The sequence below is a fragment of the Glycine soja genome, chromosome 14 (genome assembly GCF_004193775.1).
Source record: "Glycine soja cultivar W05 chromosome 14, ASM419377v2, whole genome shotgun sequence".
NCBI lineage: Eukaryota > Viridiplantae > Streptophyta > Magnoliopsida > Fabales > Fabaceae > Glycine > Glycine soja.
The window spans coordinates 4665231-4692545 of NC_041015.1; the positions used below are offsets into that span (position 1 = coordinate 4665231).

At 33.3% G+C, this 27315-nt stretch overlaps 2 protein-coding genes across 2 annotated transcripts; both read right to left on the bottom strand.

The window, feature by feature from the left end:
• Positions 1–5022: 5022 nt before the first annotated feature.
• On the bottom strand, positions 5023–6812 carry LOC114383678 (transcription factor bHLH51-like). The gene is made up of 2 exons (XM_028343403.1): positions 6334–6812; positions 5023–5637 (listed from the first exon to the last, which is right to left on the bottom strand). The coding sequence occupies exons 1-2, from the start codon at positions 6643–6645 to the stop codon at positions 5155–5157; spliced, it is 795 nt and encodes a 264-aa protein (XP_028199204.1). The 5' UTR covers positions 6646–6812; the 3' UTR covers positions 5023–5154.
• Positions 6813–13146: 6334 nt separating this feature from the next.
• Positions 13147–27049, bottom strand: LOC114383235 (clathrin heavy chain 2). The gene is made up of 30 exons (XM_028342859.1): positions 26659–27049; positions 26115–26319; positions 25081–25169; positions 24923–25001; positions 24659–24786; positions 23160–23258; positions 22954–23062; positions 21715–21794; positions 21410–21637; positions 21259–21324; positions 20268–20384; positions 19903–20100; positions 19626–19742; positions 19393–19452; positions 19124–19210; positions 18910–18993; positions 18687–18821; positions 18532–18594; positions 18330–18434; positions 18140–18252; positions 17770–18022; positions 17550–17686; positions 17190–17468; positions 15914–16916; positions 15121–15606; positions 14864–15034; positions 14595–14780; positions 14040–14162; positions 13456–13566; positions 13147–13293 (listed from the first exon to the last, which is right to left on the bottom strand). Exons 1-30 carry the CDS (start codon positions 26701–26703, stop codon positions 13147–13149), a joined length of 5103 nt encoding a protein of 1700 aa, XP_028198660.1. The 5' UTR covers positions 26704–27049.
• Positions 27050–27315: the final 266 nt, after the last annotated feature.

A 27315-nucleotide genomic window follows, 5' to 3' on the forward strand; every position in this document is an offset into this window, starting at 1 on the left:
AAAGATGCACTATGTATCTATATGAAAGTTGAGGAGTTTCCTTTAGTGGAGGAAAGAGGATAACAACTTTCCGAATACTAACTTAAGGTGTCCTTTTTGGTATTGGACAAAGCTTATCACTTCCTATATCTCTAAGAAGTGATAGACACCTCTTGGAAGGGTAAAGAAGTCCGGGATCATGACATAGACAAGAAGAACTCTCCTTGAAGAATTAATCAGTTCAATATTTTGTTGCAAGACAAAAGAAGAAAAGATAAATGTTGTGCAAAGCTTAAGCAAAAGTTTCAGTTAAACTACTCTTCCGAAACTTGCATATAAAAGTAAATAAATGAAATTGTTTATTGTACTTAAATATAAATAAATTTAATTAATTTTATGTTATTTCCTAAAATATTATTCTTTCGTCTAATTCTTTTTCTATCTTGAATGACTCTTTTATTTATGATAATAAGTTTCAAATGAAAGATATTTTAAAAGAAAAGAAAATTATTTTTTTTACTTTTTCACGTAAGATTAAATGATGGTAGGAGATGTGGAGTGGACTTGAGAATAGATATGTTTTGTTTACCTTCATAGGCTAGTTTTTTCTAAAAGATAATTTATTCTTTGGTACAGAGACTCCTTTGTCATGTATATGATAGCATTACTTGAAAATAATGCATGGTTTATCTCATGGAATTCAAGATAATGATATATGATAGTTTATTCATTCTTTGATATCATACCCCCTTGGTCTGTCTTCTCTGAAGTTTGTTTTCATGAACCCTTAAATTCACCTTCTTGCCCAGTTTCTTTATTGTCATTGTTTTCTTAAATGACTCTGTCCCACTCTCTTATCCCTTATCTATAAGGGACACCTCTAGACTTAACATAAGGCTTTACATCCTTTTTTACCTCCTTATATCATATATCTTTTTTAGCATTTCTTAGTTAGGATTTAGGAGTATCATCCATTTCCTTCCTCAACTAAATAGTGTCCTCCCCTTGATTGAGAAATCTATCCTTGTATTTCATGAGCTTTTTTCTCCCCTTCCTCATTGGGTACCACCTCCATGATATTTTGAAATAATATATGGATCTATTTTAAATTAATTAATTATAAACCTTTTACTGGAATTGATTTTAATTTTCAGTATGAATTGATTGAATAACTTACTGAAAATTAATACTTTTGACTTTAATATAAATAAAAGAAATGTGTATTCGTTCTAAAAAAAACTGTATAGAGTTTATTTTGATCAATAATTTGCTAGCTCGACCATAGAATATTCACCTATTAGCTTTATATGATTATGAAGTGTTGGAAGCTTTTGTGACATGGCAATGGTATCACTCATAAAAGACCAATTCAAGTCATCATGTGTAGTTCATCATCTAAAAAGTTAAGTAGAATTGTCTTTCGTCACATTTTGTCACACAAATTGAGTGCATTATTATAAATTTGAGCTTACATGGTGCCTGCTTCACCGTTTAGTGCTTTTTTCTTCTTCTAAACCATTAGTTATTTTCAAATTTTCTTTTATATTTTTTTCTTCTTAAAATCTCAACCTTTTCATGTTAATTACTTTTAGAATTTTTTTTATAAAAATTCCCTTTTTCTTCTCAAAATTATAAATGTTTATACTCAGATTATTTTTTATTTAATTTTTAAAATATCTATCTTAATCTCTCTAAATCTAAACTTCTTATATATTTTTTACTTATTTATTTAAATTAATTACACACATTTTTCTTTAAATTTGAACTTTTTTTTTGTTATATTAGAATCCTATGCATATTGTTCAAATTTCCTACTATTAGCTAGTACTATGAGTTTAACTTTTTTTTTCAATTACCTAAAATATATTCGTGCAATATTCAAGATAATTACTAATAAAGTGGATTTTCATATAACGAAGACCAGTCTAAGTCAAAAATTCATTTTTTTAAGTATCCTAATTGAGTAATTTGTCTCTAAATAGTCCCTACATTGTTCAGAAAGCCCCAAAAAGCTTTTCAAATTGTGATCATATTAGGTGATGATAGCCTTTAGAATGTGTTTGGTTTTGAGAAAAAAAGTAAAATGAAAGAAAGTGAAAATAAATAAATGAAAAGAGAGAAAAAATTGAAAGTAAGATATTTTTTTTAGGTTTTTGGCAGGAGAAAAAAATTGAAAAAAAGAAGGTAAAACTTTTCTTTCATTTTGTATGGTTACGTAGAAAGTGAAAAGAAAGAAAATAGACATGAATATGAAAAACATAAATATCCTTAATTAAGGAATTATAAGTATGGATTTTAAATTAATTATTACAAAAACAAATTATATTATATATCTATAATAATTTGTGATTAAATGAAAATATAAAATCTCTTTATAATATTAATATATTTAAATTAAATATTTTTTTATACAAGAGTAATTTTATATTTTTGTCTTACAAAATAAAAAAACACCAAAAAAAACAAAATAAATGATAAACGAATAACATATCCAATGCTACAAATTAATATACAAGACCATGCAGCAAGAATGAAAAATTATTGCAATAAGGTGACATTTGATTTGAATGTTTTTTTTAAGAAAACAAAAAATAAGAGTGAAAATATGTTTGTTTAAAATTTTGAAAACATTTTTTCTAAAAATATTTTTAAAAACAAGCCCAAAAAATAAATCAACTTTTCATTCTTTTTTGAAAAAAAAATGAAAATGTAATACTTTAACATAATTCCTTATACATGTTTTTTAACTCTTAACAAGGATGATCACCTTTTTTTAGGTGGAACTCAGTCTTTTATGTTCGCCTTTTGCATTTAATAAGGATAAAATATTAATATATTTAGTCCAAAATGTTCTTATTTAATGTAAGGTGTAATATGAAATGCCTTTTAAATATGTTCTAAGTATAAATTTTCTCATCAGAATCTAATATAGTAATTTTAAATATAGGGAGATATATGTGAAAAAAATAATTTGAGAATTAAAATTTGTAAAACAGTTATAGGTTTATGGTAGACACTACGTGTATATATGTTTTATACTTACTGGAAATAATTATGTTGAAACCAAATAAAATATACTATAAAAAATATTACTTTTGTAATAAAAAGAGAAAGCTAGAACAATAATAAAGTTGGGTCGAAAGAAGTATTGCTCTATACAATGTCGAGCCATACACTTGTGTGCGTGTGCTTACTTATATATTCTTTGTATATGTTCTCATTAATCACCAGTTTTGGAGAATTAGTATGACATAGTTGATTCGATATATTGAAATTGATTTCATATTATTATTATTTTCTTTAATTTACATAATCTCTCATATGACCAAAACAAGTTAACACATCCTTGTTCCTAGTATACTTTTCAATAATATTTATTAAAAAAAAAAGTGCTTTTAGATTGGAAAATAGGTACATGTTCCAAAGAATACGGGCAATTTGAATATTTGATATAGAAAGAGATTCAACAAATTCAACCGTACCTGACTACAACCAAGGAGTAGTTAGTTAGAATTGTGGCAATTCAGAAGAAGTCTATTTTGGTGGGATCGGGAGAAGTGCTCAACAGTAATTGAATACACAAGTGATGTTAATAAAGAATTGATGTATAAAGGAAAGGAGAAGGAAGTTGAGGATGGAGATTCAATTCAGTGAATGAAAGGCTTGGACAAAAAGAGAAAAAATTCAGGAGAAAAAAAAAACAATTCTAAAAAATAACACAATTCTAAAGACAAAAAGAGAAAAAAACACATTGCAACAGGCGATTACCTTTTTTCCCGTATAAATCATTTTCAAAAGAACATTTTATAAAATGTTCCTTTTGTTGCATAGTAACGGAATGACTAAATTACTTATTTGGTCTCTTTATAGTCTTATGATTTTAGTTTGTAGTCTTATAATTCGTACATTTTAGTCTATATAGTTTAAAAGTGATATTTTTAATTTAATTCTCATTTAGTCTGTATAATTTGAAAGAGATTTTTTTAGTCTTTATTTTAATTACCTTTTAGTCTTTATTATAAAAATATATATAAAAATAATTAATTACAAATTAATTATAAATTATTAACTATTTTTTATTACAAATTATTTATTAATATCTTTGTAGTTAATTGTAATTAATAATATTATTCATATTTTGATTAAATTAAAATATAAAATATAAGAATTAAAAAAAAATTAAAATATAAAATATAAGGACTAAAAACACCACAATTAAATTATAGGAAAAAAAAAATTAAACCTAATCTAATTATGGCCTTGGTTCTTATTTACAATGGTATCACTGGTTGTTGCATCTCATAAATCATCTGCTGCTTCTGCGTATAAATAACCAGAGAATATTGGGCCCCACACAGGAACAACTTGTTGCACTACAATGAAGATTACTCGACTAGACGTGTCAATATTTTCCAACACCATAAATCATTTCTAAAAGTCACATAGTATGGTTTAAGAATAAAGTATCTACCAAAAAAAAATAAGAATAAAGTATTGTTGTAAATCTCACGTTCACTAATTAAATAATTAAAGTAGTACGTATAAGTGAAGAATAATTTTCGGTTACTTAAGTAATATTATTTTAAGTTGAGTTAAGTCATAACATAAATTTTAAGATAATATTAAAGTTTATTCTAATAATTAATATTTGATTTACTGGGTCACCATAATTTAATCCTGTGGGAGGATATAGTGTGTTTGAGAAATAGTTAGAATTTGACGGACTTTCTAATAAAAGTTAGAGCATAGTTACTCTAATATTTTTGCTTTGAAAAGTGTATTTTTCCGCTGTTTCAATGTGTATATCAATGTAATTGTTTATTGTTCATGATTCTTCCTTTTCCAATTATCCTTCTAATTGGATAAAATCCAAACGAAGAAAGTTACCAAGATTTTGTCTCAATCCCCCTCCTTTTTCTTGCATAAATTGGTAATTAAGCTCATGTTTCTATTTTGGAAGTAACATAAGAATTGGTCTTTGAATATGCTTAACCGGCTACTTTTTAATTTCAGCGTAACCTACCATAATTGGAGGCACAAAACTAACACTTAAGCTTTCCTTAGTTTTATATCTGACCGGTAAACAAATGTTGAAAAATGAAACCAATAATTTGAGCTACTGACACGACCCCTCTAAGAATTAAAAACAAAAATGAAAAAGAAAATTGCAATGAATTATTGTACGTAATGAGAAGGCAAGAAGAACCTCTGCCTCTTACTTCTAGTGGGACAATTTGTTGCCACGGATAACGAAGCAATTTTGTTCACAGCAGATTTAAGTGATTGTTTGAGAGTGCTAAGGCAAACACTATTATTCTCTTCACTATCCTTTGAGCAAAGAACCAATATGCTTTTGATTCTGCCACCAACACTGGCTATGTCAGCTTTAACTGCTGTAAGTCTCAACCCTTTGAGGACTTGGATGAGCTCAGGGAACAGTTCTGGTCGATCATCACAGCAAACAGAAGCTTTGATTATGATGTTTTCCTTTAATATGTTCACTTTTTTTGTGTAGCTTTCATCTTGAGCTTGGTGGTAGTCAATTGTTACTTCATCAGTTTCAGTTGGAACAGTAATGGCTTTGCTGACATCCATGGCTTTTCGCTTTAGATCTTTCACATGGTCTACCACACTCCCTAGTAATGTTGCTTTGTCCATCTGCAGCCACATAAATTTACCTCTTATAGTTTCTTTCTCTATTAAAGATAGGGGAGTTAGTGGAACTGAAATATATGGCCTATCATACAACCTATCGTAAAGCTATTCATGCTATAATTCTTTTTTCTCATAGCTTCTTCTTTTTTTTTTTTTACTAAAGATGGGCAAGTTAGTGGAATTGAAATCTATATGGCCTATCATACAACCTAGTAAAGCTATTCATGGAATTGAAAGGGACTGTGCTATCTATCATGAAAAAAGAAACATTGAAATGCCACAAATTTACACTGGATCAAATCTTATTTTCTGTTTTTAACCCAAGGTATCTATGGTTGAGAGTCAGAAATTAATCCCTCGAAATATTAAAATGCATTTAAGGAATTAGTTTCTCCAAGTCCTACCAAATGTTATTCTATATGCGTGGACATGAGGATCAAACCTCTAATCACATTGATCGCATGCTAAAGTAACGCCAATTTTTATCAATCATATCATATTAAATTATTACATCGAATCTAATTTAATTTACCTTAATGATACCCTATACATCATAGAATAGGTAACTCACCAATTCCACTTTTTTGCTTCTTGTCTAAAACAGTATGCAAGATTTTAAAAATAGTATATTTGATAGGAGTAACTATGCTACTTATTAAAAGAAACACATCATGATTTTTATTTTATTTTTCCTATTACCTTATCAGACATGGGAATGAGTTTTCTGAGAGTTGCAAGCTGTGCATTAATCCTGTCCCTGCGCCTTTTCTCTGCTTGGCTGTGGCTCTTGGAAGCACTTGCAGCTCTATCTTCTGCTGCAATGGGGGCAGGCCACGAAGGGAACTCACCAAATTGAAGAGAGGCTGCTGCTGCACGGTCAGAAGTTGAAGTAGCAACAAGAGGGAGTGTTTGTTGTGTTGTTGTTGGGACTGAAAAAGGAGATAATTGATCACTGTTTGGTGCAGAGTTGAATTGAGCCAGAGGCCAGCCAGAATAGTAGTAACTTTCCATATGCACACACAACACAAATTACAAACCATTCTAATGCTTGGGCCTTGCTTTGTGAGCTTTTTATTTCCCATTTCATGGACACTGTTTGCTTAATGGGCGATCTTCTTATCTTTTAAGGTGATTGGTGTGATATGCAATGACCTTTAATGGGGTCAGATGAAAATCATTTTTGGCTGTATCCTCCGGTCACTTCACCAAGAATTTTTTTTTTTTTTTTTTTGCCTCCCTAATAAATCTCACTAGACTTTGTAAAGAATCTCTCAAGTTTAAGAAGGAGAAAAAGGAAGAGCCAAAATAAAAAGCAAGAGGGTGTGGCCTGGCCCAACAAACAGGCTTATCTTAATGAGTATCCGTGCTGACTAAGAATTTGAACCATAAATGAAATAGTATCTTGCAAATGGACTTGGGAACAACTGTGTGGAACTTTGGAATCGCTTGACCTATTAACAGCAATTGATGTAGTGGATGCACGAACAGTATCTTATTCTTCTATATGTGTGTATAGTCATAAAGTTTTTTGTCTGCTCTGATGGCAATCATAACCATTTGGGCTCACCATGTGGATTATAGTCTAGATCTAGTAGTACTTATCTTGAAATTTAACTTCATAAGATTAAACATATAGTTTTAAAAAATGGTTTGAGATCGCGATTTTAACCTCTGGTTTTGAATTGACGACAATTGTATCGTGGCCGCAATTGTCGTTGCATTTGTCTGTAACTTTCCATAATGTCAAAGATTGTGACCCACAAGTCGACTGCCATTTAAAACTTACATGTACCTTTGCAGTTAAAAATAAAAATGCTCCTATATTTTAAAGCCTTAACTTAGGATATGGGCTACAGGTGAAATACATTCAAAGATATACTTTATCACATTGAACTTCAATATGCTTAAGTTTCACCACATAAGTTGCTGTACTATTATATACTGTCCCAACCGAGGTTTTAGTCTTTGCCATGATGAGGAAGATGAAAAAGGTGACTGAAAGAGAACATTTGTACACAAAAAAATGAACGCAAGATTTGCTCGTACAATTAGACAAATGCCTGATGTAACAACAGTGATAAACGGATTGTCCATTAAGTTTAAGACAACTTATGTTGTGGACCTATTTTGCCAATCTCTATTATATTGTGATTAAAAAGTAATAGAGAAGGTAGACATTTTATACTAACAGACAAGACACCAATGATATGTCGAGATTGTTAGCAGAAACTTATTTAGAGGATTACTCCACCACACGAATCACAAGCAATTCTATCTTGTTACAATTACTCAATTACTACATTTACTGCCCATCTCTATATATTGGACAAATAAGTGGATTTGTCCAATTGTGCATGCATCTGGAAGAGAGGTTAATTACTTTGATTTCTTACAAATTATTATTTCCTGGTGAATTCCTCATGTATCTTGATTGAAAGGTGGAACTTGAAAGCAGGCCACTGAGTAAAAGCGGCTTATTTTGTACACTTTAATGGCGCTCTGATTGAAAAGCTCACTTAGTATGTCTATCGCACAAGCTAGCAAACAAAGGAAGCTTCAATTACAATCACTGGAGGGTCCCATTTTCCCTCACAATTTGTAACTCATAATAAAGCACCTTAAAGAGTGATACGACTACTGATCCAACCACTCACTTTGTTAGGCTCAATTATCTCTCATACAAATTGTGTGGTTTCTTGTGATTCCGTATTTTTTTTTCAATCTCTTTCCTTGTTTCTTTCTTCTTCTTTCTTTCCCTCAACCCATGTTATTTTATCTAATCGAAACTTTAGGCTTTTGGGTCACATAATCCCAAAACATATCTTCAATATTTATCTATATATCATCGGCAAAGTGAAGGCATCATGATGAAAATGTGGCAAACCAAAACCATCAAAGTGAGATGGCATGTCCTTTTTCTTAGTTCTAGATCACATGTATTCTCTTCAAGAATTAAGTATGATAAAGTATATGCGGATAATATGAGTATTTGCAAAAATATCTGTAAGTAAGACGGATAATTATTCATAATATTGGGATGAGTATATATCTGTAAATTTACGTGAGTATGAGTATTATAATATATTCTACATGAGGGTGAGATAATTAAATCTGGATTATATAATTATATATGTAAGATTAAAATTTAATGTGATGTGGCTACTTGAAAAGTCACATGACTTTTTAAGATTAAATTTTAATCGTCCATGCTTAGTTATATGATCCAAATTTAATCATCTCACCCTCATATAAAATACATTTCTCTCTCTCTATATATAAAATAAATAATATGTTATAAAACAGTAGTATATATATATTGTATATATTATATTATATATATATATATATATATATATATATATAATTTTTTGTGAAAAATAATTATATTTTTTTACTAATACTTTAAGTCTCTAATATGAAATAATATAGAGAGTGAAAATACTAAATCTTTAATTAAAGTTTTTGTTAGACAATTAAAACATTAACTTTAACAATTGATATGTTGGATGACTATCTTTGTAATTTTGTTTATTTATGACTTGAATTTGGATGAATTAATGTTATATTTGTTTGTTTTAATTAAATTATTTTTATTAATTTATTAGTATTAACCTTATATATAAGTAAATTGCATAATGGATATTTTAGGACCCTATTTTTAAGAGAAATCATGTTCAAAACAAATAAAATTATTATAAATGATAAAATTTTCCTTTCAAGTATTTAACATAACTTAGTCATATTTAAGATTATTAATTAAACTCAAATAATTTTATTTTAATTGATCCACCAGCCGTGCTGCATAATAAAAATCTTTGGTTATATCAAGAAATGAAATGATAAGAAATAAAGCGTTATAAACACCGAAGCTAATTAAGGTTGGAGGCCTATGCACTCCTCCTTGTCCCTTTGGTCAAAGAAAGGGTAAATAATATAAAGATAAGGTGCAATCATAGTTTCGTAATAAATGGCTCAATGGAGAGTAATTATTAGTAAACGGCAAAAAAAATTGACACATGAATGGGGAAGGCTGAGATACATTGGATGCAATTGAAAAAGATGGAAATAATTATGTAATTGCTAATGAGAGGTAAAAGTGATTTGATTCTACTTTTCTTTTTCGTTGAAAATCATTTGATTTTACTTTATCCTAAAATTCGATATCTATCATTCAAGTCAGTTTTTTTTTGTTCTTTTAACTTTTCCTCCCTTTTCAGTCTCTGCACAGTGTTATATGTGTTCTATATTTTTAAGCGAATAAGATGGGTGGGAAGTGAAAATGTTCAAAGAAAGGGAAGGATATGCACGGGTGTTGTTTGTCCTGTCAAATATAATTAAATGTAAATATATGCGGGGTGTTCGATATCTATATTTCTTTGTTTGGATGTCAAGTAATGTTCGAAAGATCAATAAGTTAAATTATATGTAAATATATGCATTGCATGTGATGCCAAATATAATTAATCACATCAAAAATTAAGAGTTTTGATAATGATTTTTTTTCAGAAATATTTAAGTCGTTAGCACACATTTCAGTCATGTTTACAAGTGAGTTCGATGAAAAGTTTATTTCTCCGCAACAAACTTCCCACAGAAAAAGATAGACTCATGCCAACCATAATTAAAATCCTTAGAAATAGCCCACAATTATTAGCTTGTAGTGAAAATATTTCATACATACCATGTAAGCAACACAATAATTTATGGAACTTCATTATTCTTTGTTAAGATAAACATGAGAATATCATTACCGTATTACAATTGTCACGCAAAGACACGTAGGTTTATCATACTAATGGTAACTTATTTTTCGTAAAATAAATTAAAAAAAATAGTTAAACATAAATAAAATTTTAAAATAAATGATAAGATTTTTATAATTAAATAAATAAGGAAAAATAACTTTACTAAAATAATAGTTTGAAGGAAAATAAAAAAAAATTGATTTATTCATTTGTTAAAAAATAAAATAGAATATTTTTTTATAAAATAATAAATAAATAAAAATAGAGGAAATAATAGATTAGGAATACCCTAGCTATAAATAGAAATATACTATATCAGTTTTTAAACGATAGTCTATGTGGTTCTTCTTTTTTCTCAATTTCATTTTCTTTTCTCCTCCTCCCGAAACACTCTCTCTTTGTCCCGCATACACACAGACATGTCTTGGTAAAACATTGGAATTTGTGAAACAATGTCGAGGTGAGAGAAATTCCCTTTGTATTTTAGCTTTCTCTTTTCCCAGAGATTTAAATATGTCTCAGTAAAACTATGATCTTTAATTCATTAATCGTTAGATCATTGTGAAATTTGGACACCACCTTTGGAATCCCTTTTCACACATCTCCACCGTTGTGATTTGTGAAATAATGTCCATAAAGAGAGAAACGTCCCTCGCATGTTCACAATAAAATGGAGACTACAATTTCTTCTCCTTTTCTCTGACGCTTGGAAACTCTAACAAAACAAACATAGGAAAAATTTGAAGAATCTTAGGGAACTCCTAAAGATACAGCTATCATTGTCGGACTACACACGTGAGCCCACTTAGAAGTAAGGGATGAGTTTATCACAATTGGGATTAGAATGAACATGTGTAGAGATCTTTAAGGGATTAAATTGGATTTATTTTGGGATGTTTATTAAATTATAAATTTTCCTTTATGATTATAAATATGATATTATTGTGTTTGATGAACCAATTGATGTCCTGATGCGAATTGGTTAATAAATTGAGTGCTCTTGGTGTTTTCATGTTTTTTTACCTATGATTTTGATATGATTATGTGAAATTGTTTGAGGTTTTACTCCCCATGTTATAAGAAACATTTTTGTATAAATTGTTTGTATTTTGGATAAGATTCACTAGTTGAACATGATAAATTATAATATTGAGATCATGACATTGTGATTAAAATTGTGTATAAATGATAAATTAAATATGTGATGAATTGTGGGATAACATGTTGCTTTGAGATTATAATATTGTTATTGAGATTGAGTATAAGTGTAAAGTTGAACATGTGTTAATTTGTGAGATACACATAAACATGTGATGATGGATTGTGTTATTATGAGATGTTAAATTGTGCACATGAGATTTGATTGTGAATAAGTGTGTGATTAACACTTGATGTGATAATTTTTGTGTTGTAAGTTGTGAATTGTACAATAATTCAATTGGTGTTTATCTTGAGAAAAGTGTTTATGTGCAATTTTAAAGGAAAAGTGTAGGTTTTCTAGTTAAAAATCAGTGTTAAATTGTAACACAATGTGTTAAACGTGTTTGAAACACGAGTGTGAGGTCCTAGATATTGTATAATTCACGAGTAGTGTCTGCGTGTAAAAAAAATTATTTTAGGGGTTGGACCTAAATCAGGAAGGTGAGGCCCTAACGAATTCTTCGAAGTCTAGGCCTTGGGGTAAAGACACTCAATTTGAGTACTTCTTTAAGCCTATGTTGATTTCAATTTGAGTACTTCTTTAAATGGGGGATACCCTCATACTCCAGCGCTTATACAAGATACAAAGTAAGTCCGACTACTAGTCAATAACCTACTAATCTCACTGCAGTGCCATTACTGCACGCATATAGTATTTTCAAATATGTTATGCTTTGCACCCTACAACCACTTCCAACATTCCACGGAATTTATTGACCATTCATAGAAAGAAAAAGAGAAATTCTTCATCCTTTGGATAACTATGTTCTTATCTAATTTAACCAACTCAAAAACACATTCAAAATTAGGATTCTCAAGTTTAAAGTATATTATTTATATCTAACTAAATAGTAGCAAACCAAACAACTACCATGTTTTGTTAACCCTATTTCCAAAAAAAAACCCACGTGTATCTTTAGATTCCAAATGTAGCGCCATTTGGAAACCAAGTCAGCTATGGCGACGCTTTCAAATAAGTGTTGAGATTATGAGGAGTTAATAGAACTAAAAGCAAAATAAAGCTACATATATAAGTTTGTGGTTTTTCAAGGAACACTAATATGGTTGTGTTTTTTCTATAAACATGTCTCCAAGGGTGTAGCTTGGATCTGCAGAAACAGGGGGTAACAAGGGTGCCTCCATAATCAAGTAGCTTCCATATCAAGAAAATGTGAGGAAATTTAGGCCACAACATGCACACATAAAGCTGGCTGTTAAAGTCGGAAAATTTCTTATATATACTAGATGTAATTCATTTTTTGTTTGGTCTACCTAGGACTAACTCATTTATTACAAGAAAAATGGTAGAATACAGAAATTTATCGGTTAGCTAGAATCAGCAGCCCAAAAAATGCCTCGACTACAACACAGAAAAAACAATAAACTTACAAGACTATTATGACACAATCTAAACCGAAAAACTTCACATTATTTTAACTTGGGATATCCCACCGCCAACCGAAGCAAAGAAAGAATGCTGCATCCAAATCACACAAGATATTGTTCTACGCAAAACTTGGAAGTTCCTACATTGCTCTTCATAGGGACCGAGTTCATGCTATACTCTTCAAAAACTGCTGCCCATGGGTGGCATACCATAAGGAGGCATTGGGGGCATCCCCAGTCCACCCATTGGAGGGGGAGGAGCAAAGCCTCCCATTCCAGGCATTGGTGGTGCAGGCAAAGCAAGAGGCAACAATTGAGCATACATGTTCTGCAACAAAAAGCACATCTCATTCATATCAGTACTACTCTAATGTTCAATCTGTTGAGAAAGTCGAGGATGAATGATGCGAAAGATGAGGATTTATCAACAACAAACATTTCAGAACACTCAAACTGCTGACAGAGTGACAGCATGACATAAAATAATTACCTGTTGTGCAACTACATCCTTTTCTTCTTGCTCTTTAGCCTTCACTTCATTTTGTGCTTCAATTTTGTCCTTCACTAGTTCATCGACTTTGCCAGTGTACTCACGAATAAACTACAACCCCAAAAAAAATAATGATGAGAGAAACCTCTGGATAAGATGGCAATAAATAGATTCATTTCAGCTCAATGGAAGGCTGGAGAAGACAATAACTGCATTAGTCAACCTAGATTTACTTGCTCACATAACCTCTGTAATACCGCAAGTGCATAAGACCAATCACAATATTCACAAGCTAAGCACCACTAATTGTGCATTTGGGTAAACTGTTTAATCAAGTACTTATTGAATAAGTGCTTACAAATAAGTTGATCTTATAAATAAAGAGGAAGATTAAACTGTTTCACCAAAAAAACAGTTCAAATGGACTGACTAAAATTGCAACCCATCATAAACTATCAGACTTTGCAAAGTATATGATCAAATCTTATGATACAAATCAATAGCTAGCTGAATCACATTGAATCATGAAACATAAAATTCTAACTACAGGTGATACAAATTAGCAGCATAAAACAAATGCAAACCTGCAATAGATATGGGAAGGCAAAGTCAATCATATTGTGCATCCAAGCTAGTTCAAGAACAATGTCTGCCCGTATGAGATCATAGCAAACAAATAGACATGAGGCAAAGCATTCCTTCTTTCCCTGCATAAGCATATGAAAAGAAAATTTAGAAATCTCAATTATATGCACATAAATAAATTGAAATACTATCACTCCATTAGGACAAACTAAAAAGCTTGAACCCTTGAGTAAGAAGCTTGAATGACAATCCTTCAATCAGTAGTTTTGATTGTAAGATTAACATGCTATTGCAGAACAGCCACTAGGCTTTGACAAAAAGAAAATATTAATAACTCTGGAATCAAATAATTTCTTTGTATGACTTCGAATTACACATATTATAAGAGGTTCCACAAGTATGCAATAACCATTGCTGCAAAGAAGGTTGCAGAGTAGCTATGTACGCATAGACATGCACAAAGTATGACATTATAACAATTAAACAAAACACATTATCCAAGAATAACAGTAAACCTAATCAAATAAGATATTGCAAGAAAATGAATTTAGCACCTGATCAATGAAATAAACAAGCAACTCCTCAGCAAGTTCACGCTCCCCGGATTGGGAGGCTGTCTCCATGGCATCTTTGTAAAGGTTATCCTTCTTTGACAAAGCAATAGACTGCTTCCACCTACCTGCCTTCTTGTAAATATAAGCAGCAACACGTCTCATCTCAAGAAGCTCATGCTTTTCAATCTGCGTATACAGTAATAACAATAATCTGAGATTTCCACAGCTGAAACCAAAAAATAGTTCCAATTAAGAGCAAATTTCCACACCTTTTGAGCAAGGCCTATTTGATCAAAGTTATCGTGCAAATCAATTGACTCGCGCAATCTATCATAATCTTCCTCCTCGACATATATCTCATTCAACGCTTCATTAACAGCAGATACATTGTTGCTTTGAACTGCAATCATATACGGTTTCACAAGACGGAGGTGACCAGCCTATAGCATATCAATGAAATTTCCCATTAGTGTTATGGCATGCAACAACTGATATCTAATGAAATTTTTGCCAATATTCATCCTACCTTCCGCATGATGTCAACAACACGTGCATGGTCCACACGAAGTGCAAGGACGTTCAGAACATCATTGATAAGATCTGGATGCTCTTCCAAGTAGAAGTGAACAGCCTTGTAGTACAACTCCACATTGGCAACTTTAACAACAACATCTTTGAATTGCATGTGATCCCATGCTTCAGGTGAATGGTTCATGATGGTAGTTGCAGCATTATCAAACTCACCATATTGTATATACAAATAGGTCAATTCTTTCCAATGCTGTTGTTCATCACAAGCTCTTATGAGTTTAGGAATATTGAGGCGGGTTGAGAATAGTTTGATATGCTCCATAAGCTTCTCAGGGCGGTATCTAGCATACAGAACTCCTAACTCAGTAAAGATGCCCATATGTGCCCGTTCTAACCCTAAACCACTCTCCATGAGAGATATGAGCTCATTGAAGCAACCTCTGTTTTGGTAATATTCACTGACTTCTTCCAAGTCATCCACCTATGAAATTAATAAAAAAAATGACGCAATAAGCATTAGAAATTCAATAAGATCACTAGTAGCAAATCAACATTAAGTTCATATAACAAGCACAACACCCTTCCAATCATAAATCATGCCCATTCACATGTTCACAGCATACTTTTAGGGAAATTGCTTCACCATCACATACTGAAACGCAGATCACTTAAACTCTCTAAATTGAACTCGGTCTGCATCAGAAATGAAGAAAAACGTTCCTATATATACACGCACGCGTGTGCATGGGCACACACAGTTCATCAAAAAACTGAAATCAACATATTACCTGAATAATAATGTTTAGTCCACAAATTTGGGCCAAACGAAACTCCTCTGCATCAACACAAGCAAAGCAAACTTCCTTCCATGTCTTTGAGCTGTTGGCTTTCCTTGCTGCATCAACAGCACCTTGAAACTGTTGTAATTTGACCAGTGTGATAGCCAACTTGGCCCAGTTAGATATAAAAGCAAATATGATTTTTGCAGCTTCATATAATGCTTCATCGTACAACCGGTCACCAACATTTTGAAGATTAGCAACATTAGGCATAAGAATGAACTCCTCAATGTCACTCAGCCTATCTATTTTTGCATATGCATAAATGAGCTCACTGTCGACCTTGGGTTCTTTTGCTTTCCCTCTTACCATTAGCAAGTATTTCACCAAGTCATGGTAAACATTGCCATCTTCAGCAGCACGGATAACATCTAAAAATTGTGTAGCATCATCAGCTCGTATAAATGACTCAATTGCATCACTTACTAGCCCATCCCTGAGTTGAGCCTTGGCCACCTGACTCCAAACAGCATCTTCTTCAACTCGGAAAGCAAACTCAACAGCTCTATCAATGCTATGAATCTTATCAAGCAACACGTTGACTGCTTGAACATTCAAGTTGAACTTCTTAAAAATGGCAAATGCTTCCTCATATAACTGAGCTTCTACAGCCATTTCTCCAACTGCGGGCCCATCAAAATTATCCAATCTATTAACATAATCCATAACTCTGGATGGATCAGCCTTTATTGCTGTCAAAATAAGAAGATTCTGCAAATTAAAGTTTCCACTGAATGCAGAATTCTGAAGCACAATCTTCTCAAGAAGTTCAATCAATTCATGGGGCAGATCGGCTGTCATGAAAGCCTTAACAGCTGCAGAAACTTGCTCAGGGCTTGAGCTTTCAGGCAAAGCAGTAGATACAACCTGATCAATAAGTTGCCTTCTATATTCATTATCAGGATCAAGAACTTTAGCCCACAAATCACCATCCATTCTCTCAACAACATATCTGTCATCACAATATAAGCATGTGAACATTGTATTAAAGAAAATTGATTTGGTGTATTAAGGATCACAAATATAGCTCCTCTAAAGTGACGGAGGTGCAGTTATAACCATTGATTAGAAAATCAACGGTTGAGAATATGATAAAATTCAAGTACAACAAACTTCGAAGTTGTAACAATTTTAATTGTTGGTTTTCTAATCAATGGTTGCAACTACACTTTTATCCTGCAAAGTATACTCTCTCACTTTAGAGAAGCCAATATACACCACAAACCTTGCTTGCAGTTTGAACAAAGAATTTTTGTTGGTGACATTGATAAGTTCATCGTCACATTGTCCTCGCCGATAAGCTACAACTGCTAAGGTGGGATCCCGTTTCTCACAATACTTGCCCACAACTCGAGAATCATAGTATGGGTTGGTTGTGAGGAAATGTTCTGGGTTGTTGTTGCTATCAATGATAATTTTACCCAGTGCATTGTGAACATGTACATCCTGGCTTCCCTCACTTACAAGGTGTTCCAAGAACTGTGTGAGCATACGAAGTCGATTCCTGCATATCAAAAAGACACAGGATAAAATAAGAAACAAGAATGCAAAGCAATAACACATAGGATCAAAGGGAAAACACCACCTCTTCTCACATTCCTCCACAAGGGGCTCCACTGGCAGTAATGAACGAACAGAAAGGATCAAGCCTTTGATAAAATCTTCTGCGCATTCATCATCTAGCAGCTGCCCAACAACTAAAGGTGCATTCCCTGGGTTCACCTGTATAGAAAGGCACGAAGTTTTACATAGGCAGAGAAAAAGAGTAGATAGCACTCATGAGATAAGCAAGGCTACTATTATACCTTCTGAACATAGCCTTCAATGTAGCGAACCATGTTGTTTGTGTATAGATAGTGTGTTAGATCTGGAACAAATCCAAAACGATCACAAACATTAATCAAAGGCCGTGCATCTGGAAGTTTAGCCTCCATCAGAAAGTTTTTGGTTTTCTCAGCATCATAGAAATTTGATTCTCTTGTCACACGCTCAACCTCCTTGATTTGACCAGTCTTTGCTGCTGCCTCAATGTACTTAAAGTGAATGTCAGGATCCTCACTGTTCCATATTATTTAGAGGAACATACATCAGCAGAAATACATCGGACAATATCTCAATAAAATGAGGTCAATTACCAACAGAAAAACAAGTTTTTTTTCCAAATGAAAGAATTACCTGGAGCTCAAGTATGATCCAAGGAAAAAGTACAGTCCCTCATATGACCTAAATTGCTCAAAAAGTTTTATGCAGGCATCAACGCCCAATTGCTCACAATATTCTTTAGCAACCTGAACACACATAAGAAAGCTTTGTCAACAATTGTTTAATAAGTTCCAAGTTATAGAAAACACTGACACCACCATACCTGCACAATGATCTGTAGGTTGCCCCTAAGATTGGCCAGCAGTAAGTCTTTCATGCATTCTAATGCCCATTCTTTTGACAGTGTACCAAAAAACTCTACGAGTGACTGTAACAACCACATAATGAGTAGGTATTTTAAAAGCTCACAGAATGGGTTTTAATTTTTAAACTCTAAGAGATTAAAAGCAGAACAGCACATAAACCTGAGGTTCAATTGCATGTGTATTAACAATCACGCGTTTGATGTCTGGTAATTCTGTGTAATGCTGCACCAAGAATAATGCAATCAATTAAGGGTTTGATTTTAAGATTAACATAGAGAAAGTGCAAGAATAAAACACATTTGGAGAGTCCTTACTTGCAAAGCTCGCACATAAAGGCCAGCTTTTTCACAAAGTTGGGCAATACGAGGACGGTCATAATGGCTGAACATGCCATTAGCCAATATTGCATCAGCAACATTGGGGAAAGTCACCAGATTTATCTCCAACACCTGAACAGTGATTCACAACATCGTAACACTTCAAAGAAAGAATTTTCAGAGTAAAATGCCCATAACAGATGAGAAACAAAGGCCACACCTTTGTCTGAAGGAACCCATGTTCTGGTAGATTCGGCTTTAAAACATCCAGGAGAAAAGCTGTTGCCTCTCGAATCAGATTTCTCTGAGCAGGAAGTAACCAAATGGAAAATAACAATAATTTCAAGAACCATTCAGTACTAAATCAATGATTATGAAACAAAAATATCATATTAATATTCATCAAAATTGCTTAATCACAACATATAATCAACCTGAAGAAAGAGATCAGTTATTGTGTTGTAATCAACTGGGCTACCTCCCTCCATTTGAGACATCATTAATGCAAAATTAACAGCGCCCTGCAAATCAAAATGAAAATGGTAACTGTCAGCAGACATTGTCAACTTAATGTACATATACTGTTCAAAACAAAAACAGTTACCACAGATATAACAAGGACGCAGACAATAAGGGGAGCTACAAAGAAATGGTTCAGGTTCAAATAAAAAAATTGTATGAACTGCAGAGGTTTCTCTCACACCTGAGGATCTGTCCGGAGAATTGTTTGCAGAAGGAAGAGGTAGTCAGGTGTGTACCCAACCTATAGCAACAAATAAGTAATACAATGTTCAGGACCAAATGTTTACAGTAAAATGAAAGTGCAATACATGCAATGATAATTATACAGGTAGACAAAATGCTATACATGCCATAATAGCATTAAAATTATTCTATGGATTAAGCTTCAATATTCTTTGATAAGTAAACAGGCACCTGTTTAGAGTAAATCAGAATTTTGTCAAACTCCCTCCTCTCAGCAAACGCAGCAACAACTTTTGGAGTAGCTCTGGCTTTGATATATATTTTTAAAGCAAGATCATTGTCCACAGTCTACAAGGGAGCATGCTTGTAAAAGTTAATACAACATTTCACAATAAACAGGTTAGATGAGAATCAGTACCCTATTTTTGGCAGACAATTAGAAAGATAGAGTACAAAGTTATAAATAACAGAATAATATTGAATTTTTCAAATTTTAATGCAACCCAACCTTAACGAGATCTCCTAGCTCCTCACTGCATTCAAGCTTGTCCTCTGCCAACCAATTTTCCAACAGATTTTTCTTGTTCTGGTTCACAACCAACCGTGATAATTCTAATGATTCAAAGGCATTCAGCTTTCCCCTTGTTAAAAGTGTTCCAAAATACTGCAACAGAGGAGGAGTTTGCCCAGCTTGCACAGGAACACTCTGCCACGTAAAGCAGATAATGGCATTTTAAACATTATAACTAATTGACCAAACAAAAGGACACCACCTAAAGGCAAACAGTAAACAACCAGAAAATGAATCTCTGTGAATAAAGTGGCTAAAAAAGCAAGAGACAATTCTCAGATAGCAACATCTTATCAAGAAACCTGAAATTTGGCAACTGTGTCAGGAGTTCGAAGGATTCCTTGTGGAGATTCAGCTGCAAGTTCTGCAGCTTCCTTATATTTTGTTTGGGCAAACAGTTCATGAAAACGTTCCACTACCTGTAATGTCAACAAGTATGGACATCATGTCCATGAATAAAAGAACCAAAAATACAATAACAAGAGAGAGATTAAACAGTGTATATTGCATTGAAGTAAATGACGAAAGAAGCAACAGATCTACAGCATGCATCATGAAGGTCACTCACATACCTCCCTAGACTTGAGCACAAATCTTTTACAAAATAGAATCTCTAAAATAAAAGGTTGACAGTTCAAAACAAATATGCAACAAAAAACAGTAAGGAAAAGAAATGTCTGTCAAACACCAACGAAATAAACTGAATTAGTGTCTGGCTGTCTGCTACAAAGAAGAGTTAACAATTACTCATCAAAGTATAGCACTTTTTATTGTAGTTAGTATCAAAACTTCATGCAAGTAAGCATTTATCAGCTACATGAAACCCCTAGTGTGTGTTTGTTTCACAGATTAAAATCCCATTACCGGAAATGTGAACTGGGGAATGTAGTATTCCCATGTATGTTACGAGTTTTTAAAAAACATTCCTGGGTATTTCTTATTCCCAGGACAGTGGTTATACCATGATTCAAGTCATTTCTATTCCTATGATAAGGGGTGGGAAATTTATATTCCCATGGGAATATGGGAAGCTATTTTCTAACCCAACTATAACTTCCATTCCAACTCCTATTTTTTATTTTCAATCATTTTCAGTTTTAAAAATATTCCTAGGAATGTTAAAATCTAGCCAAATGTACTTTTAAAAATCCTAGGAATACAATATCATTTGGTGAAACAAATGCCCCCCAAGAGATTAATTGACAATGCATCCAAGTTCTTTGAATCTCACTGAAAACACCCTTGAAAAAAAATATTATTACTAAAATTGAGTTCTACACAAAATTGACATACCAGCTTTTCAGCACCAGGAAGATTTCCTCTTTTGGCAAGACTAACTGCTAGCTCCAAATTGTTTAGCTGTGATAACCAAATGAAATTTGTAAAAATGGCATTTCATACCCCACTTTACAACAAAAAAGTTATAACATGGTCAGAAACATACTTGGCCACTGACAAAATTCACAATGGTTTGTTCATTAACAGTAGCCAATAAAACCTGGCCTCTCCTGTTGATGGCATAAAAGCCTCCCACAGATGTAGCTTCTGAGGTCAAAAATATAGGATCTGGACTGATTCTGTTCCTATATACAGCAGTAGCTGTCTCCAAATCATAGACAAATAGTAGGCCAAGTTTCGTAATCACATAAATCAAATTGTATTTGTGGGATATCTGCCAAAAAATAAAAATAGAAATCAGATATTTACACTGTTTATAAAATGAACAACAAATACTAGCGACTTCAGTACCTGCATGGCAACTGGAAAATCATCAGCAAAATCTGGGGGGAAGAAAAGATCAGCTTGCTTCTTTGTGAATGATGGCCTCCCTGCCAACAAATTAGCAATGTTTGTCATGGGAACAACTATTGCAAAAGCTTAAGTTGATAGGTGAAGTGAAGATGCATGAGTGGTTTCATAGAACATTTCCAACATGCCCCCTCACGCTAGAGCCCTTTGGGCTTGAAGCATGGATAATGAACAGAGGCCCCCACCTATCCTGTGCTGAAGTTCAAATTTTTCTTAGAAGAATGGGGACAGGAAGAATAGAACTCTACACCATTAGTTATAGAGACTTTGATACCAACTATCTCAAAAGCTTCAGCAGTTAGGTGAAGAGACACATGAATGATTTTATATGATATCTCTAACAATTCAAGCTCTAGAAGGATGATCAATTCAATCACAGGTGATACGATGATATACACGGTTTAATTTCATAATACCCTTATCTAGTAAATATTTACTGCTTCATCTACCTTCAAATTTCACACTTACACATGTTTATCATCTATATATTTATAAAAACTGTCCAAGGTCATGGTAACAAATGGAAAACAATCCTCATAGTATGGCCTAACAACAAAATATAATACATTTCATGTACCTAAGTTATTGGCAATAATGAGTAGCCTCTTCCTTCATCATGGATCAGAGTAATACATCCACAGATCAAAGTTTATGAAAGTTATATTTTCAGTTCAATGTTTATTAGAGTAGAAGAGTAGAATTACTCCTTTTTTTGTTTTTTAACTATTGTTGGTTAGTTGTATTAGTTAACTCAACTAACTTAAGGTTAGTTGACAGTTACTAATGTTAGTTGTAACAGCTGTCTAACTCTAGTATAAATACTCGAGATGTAACTGTTTTTAGTTGAGGTAGTTAATATCAAAACTCCATTTCTGAAGTTTGTGATTTTCTCTTCTTTCATTTCTGAAATCCTTTTAATGTTGAAGGTATCATTCTACAGACATCTTCAAAAAGGATCATTCATATGACCTTTTCACCTTGAGTTATAGACCAGGAATGATAAATGCATATTGATACAAATAATCAATTTCAATTTCTGATTTACCAGGAAAATTAAAATTCATCAAGTCGAGAGATATAACTAAACCAGCATACAAGACAGATTTTTCTAGAAAACATAAGTTGCCCATAAAATAGATGCATTACAGATAAATGTGAATGAGCTAAAAATATGCAGACCTGGTTGTGCTCCCAGTTCAATAACATGCAACTTGGATATAACTTGACCAGCATTAAGTGTCTTCGAGGCAAAAGAAATCAAAACAGAAGGATTTTCATTCCCAGGAACCTGTCCAGCACAGTAGCATATATACAATTATTCCGGAAATATAAAATAAAAATCATGGGAAACTAAAGACAAAAGTAAAAAAAAAAAAAAAACACACTTTAAATTGGGCAAATGATGCAGCATGAGCTTCAAGAGCCTGACTACGTTGTTGATCCACTGAGAAAAGTTGCATGTTTCCCTTTACCAATTGTGCCCTCTACAATGCAAAATAATATGGAAAAATAAACCAAAATAGATCAGGTTTGTTAAAATCACGGTGAAAAGATCACAATTCTTATACAATTATACACAGATAAAGCCAGCAGAAAGATAGATAAAGACAACTATTAATATCTGAATGAAAAGCCTAAACTAAAGTTGAAAATTTAAAATGTATTTGCAACACGAGAGCTAACTATGTCAAGAGCATGAGCATGTGATAGTGGTGCTATTGTGGTTTAGTATCACATAGTGGAGAGCAGAGCACTACAGAAATATCACGAAGCATTTCTGTGTCAACACCCAAATGAGTGGCATTTCGTAGTTGTTGTAGCCACTACACTGGAATAGGGAAACCCTTTTTTTGGCAACCACTTTCCAAGTTCTCCAATAATCTTTTCAGTGACTTCCGTGATTTCACTCCCACCTTTTCATTAAAACAGCTTATAGGGTTCAAAACCTTTTTTGAAGCTTGATTCACGAAGCACCCACTGTTGTCTCACCTGTTTTGACACAAACCACCAGCACTCAGTGCTTACCAATGTTGTTTCTAACCAAACCCTGGTCTTTTCGGCAAAGCCTAGGCATAACCACTTTGTGTTGAGTGAAGAAAGGTCATGCCTGCCTCTATACCAGATGACACGGGTCTAGTTACGGATCGCTTGATGACAAGTGGAAGGCGCCACGTCCAGCAATGGAAGATAAGCCAAAGGAAGACGCCACAAGGGTTGATGGATAGTCCCTGATACACGAAATTGCAATGGAATAGACAGACTTGAACTTTTCATACAAATACTTGTGTATTGTGAGGCTCTCTAGGTTCCAGGCTGAACCTGTTCGGATTTATCAGGGACCGTCCATCTCCCTTGTGGCATCTTCTGTTGGCTCATCTTCCATTGCTGAAGTGGTGCCTTCCACATGTCATCAAGCAATATGTAACTAGAACTGTGTCAGCCTATGTTCAATTTGCTCACTCTTTTTTTAATGTTTTCCAAGTCCACATTTTGTTCTTCTTCTACTTGCTCACCCCTCTGATCTATCTTAGCGTTTTCTGTTACAATTTTTTTTCTCATTTCATTGGTCATCCTTCAAGCAATCATGGCATCATCCACTTGGAGGCTTAAACTTATTTGATATTTTATTTCCTTTACATTTGTTATTTTTGACCCTATGTGTTTAGTTTAAGAATTTGATTTTGTATTATTAATTATGATTATGTTTTCCCCTTTATGTAATTTTTTACTTTTGAGCATTTATAAATGTGAAATGTAAATTATTTAAATTGAATATATAGCTTTAGAATAGAGGTCCATCCTGCCATAACAGTTTTAAAGTTAGCCACTCTGCACCACTATTTGGGATTGATAACAATGACTACAATAGGAACCAGAGATATACCTCAGGTGCACCAGGAGCAATGCCAATCAAAACCAACCATTTTTCTGTAGGGTCACATCGATAATTAATTATCTGGTTGTTTGCCAAATTTGCTGTTCTCTCAAACATCTTAACAGGTTCAGAGTCACCTACAAGTTATATAGATCATGAACCATGTACCAGTCAACAATTTGCAGAAACCACAAGCACACTGCATAAAGAATACGTAAACTGGAAAATATAGTATAACACAAAAATATTTAGTTAAGCAAATTATCATCTTACCTTCAATTGACCAGTGGTATACAGAGGTCTGTGTTACGAGACCCAACATCTTGGGGCTAATCCACTTCCAAAAGACTACCTATGCATGATTAACAATATATGTTACCATATTGGACCTACTATGTTGCAATATATGTGTCCTTGTGCATAATAGTTACCTGCTCAGGCATCTGATATGATTTCATCTTTGCTTTCATCTCAATGTTAAATATTTGCAGGTGATCTTGAGTAGTTCCTTGCAGTTGGGCTTCAACAGAATGATGTAACTTGTAAGTGAAGATAAACCAAAAGTAAACAATATTTCAAAAGCAGCGTCAACAGAAGCACATGCACAACAAACTAAAAACTTAAAAGACTGCTCAACATTTGGGAGCATTATGGTCTATGAACATTGCAGCTCATCTTAATACCAAAAATTTTCTTTTAACCACTGAAAACCTGGTCAAACGATGACAGCATGAAAAATATGTAGGATTGCGACATCTAATAGGCCTAATGTGAAATTGGGGATTATTGATATATTAGCAAAAGTAAAAAAAAATGGAGAAAAAATATTTATCAGATAATGTTCATATATTTTTATTAAAATTAACCAGAATAAAGTTTTAGTTTAAACATAATTTTTTCTAGTATCTACATAAATAAATTCCTCATCTAATGGAATCCCTCCTTCTATCTTCTTGTGGAAGAGTGAGAGCAATGTACAATACCTTTTTTCCAACAAATACTATTATAGCACTTAAAAACATGATATTTTAACTTCATTATATATTATATATAAAATTTAAAATAAGGATGCCAGTTTATTTCAACTTCTCAAACCAATCAAAGATCCCTGCTTCACAGCTCTGTGGCCCTATCGATCAGGATGCATATAAAGTACCTGACCGTGGCAGAAACAGTCCAAGAACCACGGAATTAGAAGTAGATATATTATGGATGACTAGACGTGTTCAAATGCTTCAAGTCATACTAGTCATAATTAAGCAGTCTGTTTCATTTAATCCAACAATCTCATCAACAAAAATGATACAACTAAAGGAAGCAAAAATAAATAGAAGAAAAACTGTTGAAAGAAAGCTTCCAATGGATTTTTTATATCAACAAAGACAGAATTCATATCAATACCAAGGTACCAGATAAAGAATCGAGAATATTAGTAACAACAGAACACAACTCACAAGTCACGTACCTTTCAAAGCAAGAATTCTAGAATTCGGATTCATAAGAGCGGAATCCGCGGTGATAGGCCTCCTCAAAGGTTGATTTGGCATGTTCATATCAATGATAACCACGCTATTCTGTGGAGCGGTTTCACGAACACATATATACTTATCCGATTCCATCGTCACGTGCGTAAACGTGATGAATTGCGAATTGATGCCAATGCTCGGCAACTGCAATCACAAGTCAGATCACACAAACCACATCACTCAAATCACTATCTAGCAAAAGAATACATCAGCAACAACGAACAATTATGCTTCTCGCTCTCCAGTTCAGAAAGCGAACGAAAAAAAAATCAGATCTGCGCATACTTCACAGTAAGCAAACTAGTAAAGTAAAATTTGCAGCATACTTGACTTGGAGACCGAAATTGACCGATTATACAGCAAAGCATCAATAATCATCACAAGCAAGTGTTCTAGTTCTTGCTTCCAGAGCTATAACAGTGAATTGATCTGAATAAACAAAAGTTCGCGGGAATAGAAAATCGAAGGAGAACAATAACTCACAGTTAGGGCTTCTTTCATGGTGATCGGAGCATTCGCGGCCGCCATGGTGGCTTAGATCAAGGAACTGGAAATCGAAGATTCGGATCTGCAACCGGCGAATTGAATTCGCCGATGGAGGGTGGAAGAGTGAAGAGAGAGAAGGAGCTTGAGGAGGATCCAAATCCCTGCGAGATCTGGAAGCAGCGGAAGAGAAGACTTGGACCCTCTTCAAAACGAAGAGGAGAGAGAGAAAGACGTGGAAACGAAACGGGAAATTGAAGGTCTGACACGAATAAAACGAGGGAGAAGAAAGGGAGTGGAACTGAACTGGCGTGTCGTCTACAATGACGAGACGAGAAGAATGGATCTCGTCTCCTATTGACACACCGAGCAAGCGAAGCGAAAATATTTAGGAGCTGTAATGATAAATAATAAATACTTCAAAATTAAAAGAAAAGAAAAAATCGTAATGGAGACTGTAGGAGCCGTGTCAACGTGCCTTGCTAAGGTGGCTTTGCTTTGATTTTGGACACGTAGGATCCTGTCTTGTCTTTTTCATGCCCGTTTAATTTAAATTTAAAATTGTGCAACAAAAATAGGAGAGGATTTTTCAGAAAAAAAATTGCTTCTTTCGCCTCCGACAAGTAATGCTTGATTTTATTCGAATGCTCTCGATTA